The sequence below is a fragment of the Taudactylus pleione genome, unplaced genomic scaffold, assembly GCF_031769625.1.
Source record: "Taudactylus pleione unplaced genomic scaffold, aTauple2 ptg000016l, whole genome shotgun sequence".
In the NCBI taxonomy this organism is placed as follows: domain Eukaryota; kingdom Metazoa; phylum Chordata; class Amphibia; order Anura; family Myobatrachidae; genus Taudactylus; species Taudactylus pleione.
In genome coordinates this window covers 44,382,308-44,394,891 of record NW_028284418.1, presented here as the reverse complement: position 1 = coordinate 44,394,891, position 12,584 = coordinate 44,382,308, and the positions used below count along the sequence as shown (strand labels likewise).

General features: G+C 46.5%; 1 protein-coding gene across 1 annotated transcript in view; it reads left to right on the top strand.

The window, feature by feature from the left end:
• The window catches only part of ALOX5 (arachidonate 5-lipoxygenase), a 123,200-nt gene that overhangs the window by 56,929 nt on the left and 53,687 nt on the right, over positions 1–12,584 (top strand). Inside the window, exon 4 of the mRNA XM_088475799.1 lies at positions 9,515–9,637. Within this exon, the coding sequence (XP_088331925.1) occupies positions 9,515–9,637 (123 nt within the window). The remainder of the gene's footprint in view (positions 1–9,514; positions 9,638–12,584) is intronic.

The window sequence follows — 12,584 nt, the reverse complement described above, 5'->3', positions numbered from 1 at the left end:
TGCAGCCTGACAACTTTCTAACTGCAAGAACTAAAGTGGCTTATATAGTCTCTCTGTTATCCGGCCAGGCCTTGGAATGGGCTTCCCCACTCTGGGAGCGCTCAGATCCGCTGCTGGATAATTACGCAGGCTTTGTGTCATCCTTCAGGAGGATTTTCGATGAACCTGGGCGTACTGTATCAGCATCATCAAACATCATGACACTGAGACAAGGGGTCCGTCCTGTCAGTCAATATGCCGTGCAATTTCAAATTTTAGCATCAGAGCTCAAATGGAATGAGGAAGCCCTCACCTTGGCCTTCTGGCATGGGTTGTCAGACCGACTAAAGGATGATCTAGTCACTCGAGAGCTTCCTACTAATCTGAACGACATGATTTTGTTGTGTATAAAAGTTGACCTACGCTTCAGGGAACGTCAGGCTGAAAAACACAGAACTGACCGGCTAAGGTCAATTGCCCCCTCCATTTCTACCCGTCCCATTCCTTCTCCTACTGAAGAGGAGCCTATTCAGGTGAATCATACACACCTCTCCAAAGAAGAACGTCAGAGAAGATTGCAAAAGAACCTCTGTCTGTACTGCGGAGAGTCCGGTCACCTGCTGATCTCCTGCCCCCGTAAACCGGGAAATGCCAAATCCTAACTGACCCTGGAGACATCAAGTTAGGAGTTATGAGCCAGTCTCCAAAAATTAAAGATTTCACGATTACCCTAGCTTTGGATCTTAAACCCAAACCTGTCTTTGCTACTGCTCTACTTGACTCGGGAGCAGCCGGAAATTTGATAACGTCTAGTTTCATAGATAAATTTCAGATTCCTCATTTGTCTCTCAACCATGCCATCTCTCTGACCTCTATAGACGGACGCCCTCTAACTAACGGGATAGTCACCAAGGAGACTCAACCAGTATTGGTCCGAATTGGGGCACTTCATTCTGAGTCCTTAAAATTCCTGGTGATATCAGAGGCCTCTCAAGAACTTGTTCTTGGTCTATTCTGGTTGCGTCAACATAATCCCAGGATTCATTGGAGTTCTATGCAGATTCTGTCATTGGGTATGGACTGTCAGAAATCCTGTCTTCCAAAAATTCAACCTGTAAGAAAGACAGTTCCATTAGTTTCTTCTGCCATTCCCAAGGAATATCAGATGTTCGCCGACGTGTTCTCCGAGCAGCAAGCAAATATTTTACCTCCTCATAGGGAATGGGACTGTCCAATTGATTTGATACCTGATAAGATACCACCTCATGGTCGTACCTATCCGCTGTCCTTGCCTGAGACTCAAGCCATGACCGAGTACATCCGGGACAACCTGGCAAAGGGGTTCATTTGCCCCTCTACTTCACCTGCCGGAGCTGGATTTTTCTTCATTGGCAAGAAGGACGGTGGTTTAAGACCATGTATCGTTTATCGAGGCCTTAATGACATTACTGTAAAGAATCGATACCCTCTTCCCCTGATTACTGAGTTGTTTGATAGGGTCAAGGGCTCTGTCATTTTTTCTAAATTAGATCTCAGAGGGGCTTACAATCTCATTCGTATTCGAGCTGACGATGAATGGAAGACCGCTTTTAATACCAGAGATGGACATTTCGAATATTTAGTAATGCCTTTTGGATTGTGCAACGCCCCTGCTGTCTTTCAGAGTTTCATTAATGAGATTTTCCAGGACCTGTTATATGTTTCAGTTGTTGTCTATCTAGACGATATACTGATTTTTTCATCCTCTGTAGCTAAACATCATGAACATGTTAAAGAAGTTTTGACCCATTTGAGAGAGAACCACCTTTATTGCAAACTGGAGAAGTGTGTCTTTGGAGTGCCCAGTGTACCTTTTCTTGGCTATGTAATTTCTGGCTCCAGTTTGGAAATGGACCTCAAGAAGGTACAAGCAATTCTGGATTGGACCCAACCTCAGACACTGAAAGCCATCCAGAGATTGTTGGGCTTCGCCAATTAATATAGATGCTTCATTAAAGGATTTTCTACATTGCTGGCTCCCATTACAGCCTTGACCCGCAAAGGTGCTAATCCTGCCCAATGGTCACCTGAGGCAGAGTCTGCTTTTCATCTTCTAAAACAGGCCTTTATCTCAGCACCTGTTCTTCAACAACCAAATCTGGACAGGGCTTTTTTGTTGGAAGTAGACGCATTATCTGAAGCAGTGGGAGCAGTCCTGTCTCAACGTTATGAGGACAATCAAGTCCATCCTTGTGGGTTCTTTTCTAAAAAATTCTCACCTGCCGAAAGGAACTGTGCCATAGGTGAGCAAGAACTACTAGCTGTAAAGTTGGTGTTGAAGGAATGGAGATATTTGCTAGAAGGCGCTAAGTTTCCATTTACTGTATTTACGGACCATAGAAATCTCCTATTTCCCAAAAACCTTCAATGGGTGAGTCCTCGTTTGGCCCGCTGGGCAATATTCTTTGCCAGATTTCAGTTCACCCTGACCTTCCGGTCTGGAGCACTTAATCAGAAGATATCTCCTCTGTGATGATCAATCTGAAAATCAAAGCAATACCCCTGTCTTGGAATCAAGAGTATTCGCCGCATTACAGGTTCAGCCTCCTACAGGAAAATCATTTGTGGCCCCGGAATTAAGGAAGCGGCTTCTCACTTGGGCACATTCCTCTCGCTTTGCAGGGAACTCAGGCACTCGGAAGACCTTGGAGTTCCTGAAAAGACACTATTGGTGGCCTTCTATGAAGGCAGATATAATGGAGTTCATCTCTTCCTGCTCCTCCTGTGCCCAGCATAAATCATCACGACAAGCTCCGGCTGGGGAATTGCTTCCACTACCTACTCCATCACGTCCATGGATGCATCTCTCCATGGATTTCGTCACAGACCTGCCAGTCTCTCAAGGCTTCAATACTATCTGGGTTGTAATAGATCGATTCTCTAAGATGGTCCACTATATACCTTTGAAGAAGTTACCTTCTGCTCCTGACCTGGCACAGTTGTTCGTTCAACACATATTTTATCTTCATGGCCTTCCTGCTGAAATTGTCTCTGACAGTGGTGTGCAGTTTACTGCAAAATTCTGGTGGGCTTTGTGTTCTGTTCTTCAAGTGAAGTTAAAGTTTTCCATGGCCTACCATCCGCAAAGCAACGGCTCCACCGAGAGAGTTAATCAAAATCTAGAGACTTTCTTGAGAATCTTTATGACATCCTCCCAGGACAATTGGGCTGCCTTGCTGCCATGGGCCGAGTTTGCACATAATGCTTCCTATCACTCGTCAACTAACCAAACGCCATTTCAGGTTGTATATGGCCTTCATCCCTTTGTTCCCGAATTCCGAAGCCTGCCTGTTTTCGATGTTCCAGCCGTGGAGGACAAGGTGCGGAATTTTGCTGCCATCTGGACTCAAGTACGGTCTGATTTGCTGAAGGCATCCTCTCGCTATAAGAACCAGGCCGATAAGAAGCGTAGAATAGTTCCACGCATGCAAGCTGGAAACCAGGTTTGGTTGTCCACCAGGAATCTTCGTCTAAGAGTTCCTTCAATGAAATTTGTACCCCGCTTCATTGGTCCCTTCACCATAACAGAAGTCATTAATCCAGTGGCCTATCATTTACAGTTACCCCCATACCTAAAAATTCCTAATTCCTTCCATGTTTCCTTATTAAAGCCCCTGGTTCTGAATAGGTTCCATAATGCTCTCCCTGCTTCTCCTCGAGTTCAGACGGAGAGATGAGTTGAGTTTGAGGTCCCCCAGGTCTTGAACTCTCATCTACGCAGAGGTCATTTACAGTATTTGCTGGACTGGAAAGGTTACAGTGGACCGATGCTCGTGATGTCCACGCTCCCACGCTCATCAGATTTCATTCTGCCTATCCGGAGAAGCCTGGTGAGTGTCCTGAGGCCACTCCAAAAGGGGGGGGGTACTGTCACGGCCAGGGTATATCAGCATGGCGCTAGGCGGGTGTTACCTGTGAGGTCGTTGTGGCGTGGGCTGTCTGGTGGTGGAGCTGGTGTCTGGCGGGGGCTTTGGCTGCACGCGTAATGTGCAGGCCTGTTGTCACTCTGCGCTGGTAAGGCCTGGCAGCGTCTCTGTTACGTTTGCCATGGGCACCGCCATTTTGCCTTCTGGCCATGTGATGCGGCTGGCCAATCCTGGTGAGTCACATGTTCCCTCCGGTCAGTAACAGCACGGGATGGGGTATTTAGGAAGGTTCAGTGCCTTCCTTCTTTGCCAGTGCAACATGTATCTCAGCCTAGCTGAGAGGGAGTTCTCTGTGCTTATCCTGTTCCTGTGAAATTCACTGTCTGCCAGTCTGCCTGTCAGCTTCCGCTGGACTACCCTGCTTCCTCCACCACCCTTGCCCATACCTGAGTGCCTGAGCCTGCTGATATCCTACTCATTTGCCTTAGTTCACTACTTGCATACCTGGTTGATTATTCCAGTCTCACTACCTGCACACCTGGACAGTTCTAATTGTTTCTACTTGGACATTAACCCATTACTCCCACCACAGAACTCTAGTGCACGTTTATATATACCTGGACTTTTATTTACTGCCATATTTTATATCTACTCAAGCACCTATTAAAAAACCTAGTTTTATATTCAAACCCGCTTCTGTGATCGCTACTGCTACCACCCCGGGTCCACAAACAACCCAGAACATAACACAAACTATTAGACAGAAGAGATGCAGAGTATATATTGTGGTGCACGTTTTGGATATGCATTCAGTTAGTTGTCAAGGCAAAGCAGCCCAATGGCGAAACGAGCGTCAGCTTTTCTCGATTAGCCGCTGGTCACTATCACTATAATAAATATTAATGTAATTACTGTGCATTCACCGACTTGACCTTACAAGGAGAGACAGTGTGATTAGGCACATATAAATAATATCCACAGAGCTATGTGTATGTGAAAGAGAGCTATGTGTATGAGTGTCAAGAGATGCTGGAACTGAGTGGTTACATTATCAGACACAGATGCTTAGCATGATTAAGTACGAACAAAGAAAGATACATAATAGTGGAGAATTAGATACAATGGTTATTGTGGATATATAGTTGCATGAGGTGAATCACAATCAGCATCTTGGCAGATCTATACTGCAATAAAGTGTTCACAGGCAAAATCACACTATATATTTGCGATTAACAATTGATTCATCATGTCGTTATTATGTTATGATTAACATCGCACTATATAAATAAGCAGTATAGATCAATAATATATTAGTGACTTCTAATATTAAAGTCACTTAGAGATTACATATATCATACAGCTATTTAATCAAGAAGTAATTTAAGTCTCTCGTATGAAGGATAAAGATTAATCGGTAGTGATACTATATTAAAAGTGACCAGTTGCAAAAGGGCATTTTTAAACATATTTTTTCTAACTATTCTTGTTCACATTCTAACTATATGCACTATTATTTTAATTAATATTTCACCTTTTCATTTGGACACATTATTTTAATGATGGAATTAATAAAGATTGATTTTTAGATATTTGTTGACAGAGAACTAACTGAATGAAGATCCAAAATGTGCACCACAATATATACTGCTTCTCTCTTATGTCTAATAGTTTGGGGATTCAGGTAAGTTGTATTTTTTTGTTTTATTTGTGTGTGTGTGCAAGGGGGCACGGGGACTGACACAGCATAGGGGGGCGCCTACTGGGGGCACTGTATAGGGGGAGTGGCTGCCACTAGTGGCACTGTACAGGGGGGCCGCTACTGGGGGCACTGAATGGGGGTCGCTACTGGGGGCACTGTATAGAGGGGGTGGCCGCTACTGGGACACTGTATAGGGGGGGCTACTACTGGGGCAATGCATAGGGGGGACTTCTACTGGGGGCACTGTAGAGGGAGGACTACTACTGGAGTAATGCATAGGGGGGACTTCTTCTGGGGGCACTGCATAGGGGGGCTACTACTGGAGTAATGCATAGGGGGGCTACTACTGGTGGAACTGCGTGGTGGGGACCACTTCTGGGGGCAATGTATAAGAGTGACTACTGGGGGCACTGCATAGGGGGACCTCTACTGGGGGCACTGCATAGAGGGGACTACTACTGGGGGCAATGCATAGGGAGGATTACTACTGGGGCAATGCATAGGGGGGACTAGTACTGGGGGCACTGCATAGGGGGGACTACTACTGAGGGCAATACATAGGGGGGACTACTACTGGGGGCAATGCATAGTGGGGATTACTATTGGGGCAATGCATAGGGGGGACTACTACTGGGGACACTGCATAGGGGGGACTACTATTGGCGGCAATGCATTGGGGGGATGACTGCTGGGGGCACTCCAAAGGGGGGACTACTACTAGGGGCTCTGCATAGGGGGGACTACTACTGGGGGCAATGCATAGGGGGGACTACTATTGGGGGCACTGCGTAGGGTGGACCACTTCTGGCGGCACTGTATAAGGGGGACTACTGACACAGCATAGGGGGGCGCTACTGGGGGCACTTTATAGGGGGAGTGTCTGCTACTAGTGGCACTGTATAGGGGGGCCGCTAATGGAGGCACTGTATGGGGGGGCGTTACTGGGGGCAATGTATAGAGGGGGTGGCCGCTACTGGGGGCACTGTATGGGGGGGTGGCCACTACTGGGGCACTGTATAGGGGGGCTACTACTGGGACAATGCATAGGGGGGACTTCTACTGGGGGCACTGCAGAGGGAGGACTACTACTGGGGCAATGCATAGGGGGGACTACTACTGGGGGAAATGCATAGGGGGGACTACTACTGGAAGCAATGCATAGGGGGGACTACTACTGGGGGGAATGCATAGGGGGGACTACTACTGGAGGCACTGCAGAGCGGGGATTACTACTGGGGGCAATGCATTGGGGGCACTACTACTGGGGGCAATGCATAGGGGGGATTACTACTGGGGGCAATGCATAGGGGGTCTACTACTGGGGACACTGCACAGGGGGGACTACTGCTGGAGGCAATACATAGGGGGGACTACTGCTGTGGGCAATGCATAGGGGAGGACTACTTCTGGGGGCACTGCATAGGGGAGACTACTACTGGGGGCAATGCATAGGGGGAATACTACTGGAGCAACGCATAGGGGGGACTACTAGTGGCACTGCATGGTGGGGACCACTTCTGGGGGCACTCTATAAGAGGCACTACTGGTGGCACTGCATAGGGGGACCTCTACTGGGGGCACTGCATAGAGGGGACTACTACTGGTGGCAATGCATAGGGAGGATTACTACTGGGGCAATGCATAGGGGGGGACTAGTACTGGGGGCACTACTAATGAGGGCAATACATAGGGGGGACTACTACTGAGGGCAATGCATAGTGGGGATTACTATTGGGGCAATGAATAGGGGGGACTACTACTGGGGGCACTGCATAGGGGGGACTACTACTGGCGGCAATGTATTGAGGTGATGACTGCTGGGGCACTCCAAAGGGGGGACTACTACTGGGGGCTCTGCATAGGGGGGACTACTACTGGGGGCAATGCATAGGGGGGACTACTATTGGGGGCACTGCATAAGGGGGACCACTTCTGGTGGCACTTTATAAGGGGGACTACTGGGGGCACTGCATAGGAGGACCACTACTGGGGGCACTGTATAAGGGGGACTACTGGGGGCATTGCATAGGGGGGACTACTACTGAGGGCAATACATAACGGGGACTACTACTGGGGGCAATGCATAGTGGGGATTACTACTGGGGCAATGCATAGGGGGGACTACTACTGGGGGCACTGCATAGGGGGGACTACTACTGGCGGCAATGCATAGGGGGGATGACTACTGCGGGCACTCCAAAGGGGGGACTACTACTGGGGGCTCTACATAGGGGGGACTACTACTGGGGGAAATGCATAGGGGGGACTACTATTGGGGGCACTGCATAGGGGGGACCGCTTCTGGGGCACTGTATAAGGTGAACTACTGGGGGCACTGTATATGGGGCACTACTGGGGGAACTGCATAGTCTGGCACCTGGGCCCACCACTTTCTAGTTCCGCCACTGGCAACATTACAGTATTATGTGCATTATACTCCAGAGACACAGTACAGGAATTTTGCAAGCTTTATTCATTATTTACTGTTCATGCTGATCTGTGAATGGGAATCCCTCTGGCAGGTGTAAGCTAGGGGAAATGCACACTTGAAGTTGGTCAGCCACAGAATCTGTGCAATTCATATGTGTCCCTGAATAAAGGGATATTACAGCGTCCCTATCCACAGGGCCACCAAAATTTCAATCAGGCTCCAGATCTAGGTAAGCATTGCCAATATGTGTGTATATATATATATATATATATATATTGTATGCAGTGCCACTGTATAGGGGGAGTGGCCGCTACTAGCGGCACTGTATAGGGGGGACGCTACTGGGGGCACTGTATAGAGGGGGTGGCCGTTACTGGGGGCACTGTATGGGGGGGTGGTCGCTGCTGGGGCACTGTATAGGGGGGACTACTACTGGGACAATGCATAGGGGGGACTTCTACTGGGGCACTGCAGAGGGAGGACTACTACTGGGGGCAATGCATAGGGGGGACTACTACTGGGGCTATGCATAGGGGGGACTACTCCTGGGGGCAATGCATAGGGGGGACTACTACTGGGGGCACTGTAGAGGGGGGACTACTACTGGGGGCAATGCATAGGGAGGACTACTAGTGGGGGCACTGAAGAGGGGGGACTACTACTGGGGGCACTGCAGAGGGAGGACTACTACTGGGGCAATGCACAGGGGGGACTACTACTGGGGGCAATGCATAGGGAGGACTACTAGTGGGGGCACTGAAGAGGGGGGACTACTACTGGGGGCACTGCAGAGGGAGGACTACTACTGGGGCAATGCACAGGGGGGACTACTACTGGGGGCAATGCATAGGGGGGACTACTACTGGGGGCACTGAAGAGCGGGGACTAGATCTAGGTAAGCATGGCCAATTTGTGTATATATATATATACATACATATACTATATATATATATATATATATATATATACATACACTCGCACACATATTTTATCGCTAGCGGCTTATTTTGTTTAGTATCGCAGTGATACTAATGAATCTGCCACTGGTATTGAACATTACTTACCTCTCCAGCAAGGTCCAGTGACGATCCCCCTCCTCAGCTGCTCTATTGCTGGCAGCATATTGATGCCAGCGACGAGCTGCTGTGTCATGTGCATGCACAATGGTCAGTCTGCACATGCGCATAACACTTGCACCGTGCGGGGACCAGACAGTGCTTGGAAGGTTTTGCTGAAGACTGAATGGCTGCTGCTATCTATAGATTGCATAAACAATATAGTAACAAGCAGCAGTCACATGACGTGTGTTGCATTGATGAAGGTTTTGCAAGTCACTATTTAGCAGGATAATTAAATGTATTTATTTATCTGAAACTTATTCACACAACCTAGTGTAGTACATACCTTTTACTGAATGTGCTGCCTTAATAAAACAAGTAGCAAAACACATTAGGTTAATGGTAAATGTACTATAGTTATCTGTAACCTCATCTTCCACAGATGGAAGGAGTGGCATCCTGGCTTCCCACTGAGTATCGATGCTCATTGCCACAGTGATCTGCCTCATGACATACAGTTCGACAGTGAAAAAGGGGTTGATTTTATTTTGAACTACACAAAAGCGTAAGTTGAAACATTTATTTCATTTCACAATCATGCTGCATAACTACCTAAGGTGATTTACATTTTGCTTCTCCAATATGGCTGCAGAAGTGGGTGTAACCAGGACGCCCAATCAGAAGCCGCAATGCCTGTCATACAGCCCCAGTTTTCTGCCTGGGCAAACCAGTGTGAGCGATCGGGAAGTGTTCGTTCGCTGCGCATAGACAGTCTGGCTGAATGAGTGACAGGAGAAGCCATTTGTGGGTGGTGACAGGGGCAGACCACTACAAACGGGGGGGGTGGGTGCGAACGCAGGCGTGCCTGAGCGTCTTAACGCCTTTTAAGAGGTGTGCATAATTAAGAGGCAGCGTCATAGTACACGTCACTTGAATTTTACACTGAACCGCTCGCAGTTCTTGCAGTAGGGTATGGTCAACCACAAGTGCTGCGTATATGCATCCGATGGTATTCGATGTTACCGATGGTTGCATACATTTCCTGGAGATGACAGGCGCAAGTGGACTGGTGGGCATCTGCATACACAGAGCGTTCGCACGCCAAGACATAGTGGGCGTGCTAATGCTTTGCCGTGCGATCGCCTGCCTTGCCGAATTTGCATACGCATCTAGCGAGCGAAATCATCTAGTGAGCGGGTCTGAATCGAGCCCTCAGTCCCCACAAGGCAAATTCTGTATAATTCATAGTAAATGAACGTTTCTACAAATAAAATATGTTGCACAATCACTACATGAACTATACCAGGGGTTCCTAGCCACGGTCCTCAAGGCACACTAACAGTTCAGGTTTTAAGGATAGCCATACTTGAGCACAGGTGACTTAATTAGTACCTCAGTTATTTTTATGTAACCATCTGTGCTTAAGCATGGATATCACGTCTAAAACCAAAACTGTTGGTGTGCCTTGAGGACCGAGGTTTGGAATCACTGAACTAGATGGCCCATTAAGCATTAGTTGCAAACCATGGACTTTTGTGACCTAAAAGTTGTGTACTATACCTTTTCTTAGGTGACAGATGCGTTTTTTATAGCTTATTCAATGTAAAACTCAGTATGGGAAGTCTCTTATGATCAGGGTTTGAATAATAAAAGCAACTGAACTTCCCCTTATTTTACATGCTTGATGATAACATAGTGAAAAGTGCTTCCACACAATGAAACCTATTGTTGGATTTCTTTGTATAGCAATAATCAATGATAAAAGACATGACAAGGTGAACGTGCCATGACCACAGTTCTGCAGGTTTATAAATGAGGCTTTGTGCTGTTACCTGTTAGAGCTCAGTATTTAAGCTTAGACAAATCTTAGAAAAACCATGTGCTACATTTTTTATTTTTTTATGTAGATTCCTACATTGGGAGAACATAGAATTAGAAATGCCACTATTTCAGCATTGTTATGTTATCTGATATAGATTGTGCAGTGCTGTACATTGAGGGGATTATGACATAATCAAGTGACATTCAATGCATTAAGCATCTGCCTTGCTACATCTCTCTTGTCTCATTATCACTCCGCGACCTACAATAATCCCCGGATATTATTTCTTATGCATCACGTGGCGCCTGATTCAGAGTTGTGCGTGATGACGATGTTTTCACAGTTGAGCAATTATCGGCCATATGCGCCTGCTTCTGAATCGCATTGCACATGTGTCAATGCACTTTGCAGCGTTTAATCACAGTGTGATTGACAGTCAGTGAGAATTTGTGGGAGGCAACGGGGAGTGTCGGCTAAAAACCCAGGCGTGTCGTAGTCAATTTCTATTTAATAATATAACTTCCAACATCCCATAAATTGTAAGCTGTATATAGATGTCTGTTATTACCCAGTTTTATTCTATTAATGTTTTCAATTGTAAAGCGCAGTGGAATATGCTGCACTATATAAGAAACTGTTAATAAATAAATAAATAAATAAATATATCAACTATTTACTGTATAAACATTTTATGATATAGGGGGCTATTTATCAAAGCTGGTAGAGAGATAAAATTGTAAAATAAATAAATTACCAACTAATCAGCTCCTATCATTCTTTAAACACAGCCTGAAAAATGTAACTTGGAAGCTGATTGGTTAGTACTTATCTTACACATTTTTATCTTGCTCCCAGCTTTGATAAATACCCCCATAGAGTTTAGTGGCATACACTATCCAATGGGGGAAATTACATTTATACAAGAAAATAACATTCCATATTGCTGCACATAACAATATTATCTATTTATTAAAACCCTCCTAAGCATTGGTTTTCTCCCCCTCACCAGCAGCCGAGCACAGCTGGTGAGGAGTTTCTACATTGCTTTTTGGAGCTTGAGAAATTAGAGAAGACCACAGTCCCAATTATAAAACAATTATGGTCTCCAGTATCTGTGATATCTCCTGCATTCAGCCCAGGGCCATAACTAAGGGTGTGCGAGAGCTGCCAGTGAACAGGGCATAGAGGATGCAGCACCATTGCTGCCCCGTGGCAATTGCTTTTGTATTACAGGATGCCAGGAACAGCACCCTGCAGCCTATATAGCCACTGTAGAGACACCCAGAGCGTTCTGAGAATGCTCTGGGACCGTATGCTGGTGTCCATTGAGCCATCCACAGCAACATGACACTTTGGACACATCTCCTCTTGCTGGTCCCATTGGCCAGCACAGGGTGGAAAATTGTCCTGCTACAGCACTGGTTCAGCCTTTTGTAATTGGCAAGTCATGTGGAAACTACTACATCCTCGTGATTTTTCAGGAGAAGGGATGACCTTTAATAACTAGACCCCTTATGTTTGAGAATATCCAGTATACCGATATTACTCAAGATTCAGTAATCTAAAGACTCCACTCATGCACAATGTGGTAATTTCAATGTTTCTCCCAACAGCTGTCCTTAGTGGACTGCTTAACATCATGTAACTAAATGCAAAGTAAACAGTTGTTACGGTTAGGGGAGAAGTGTGC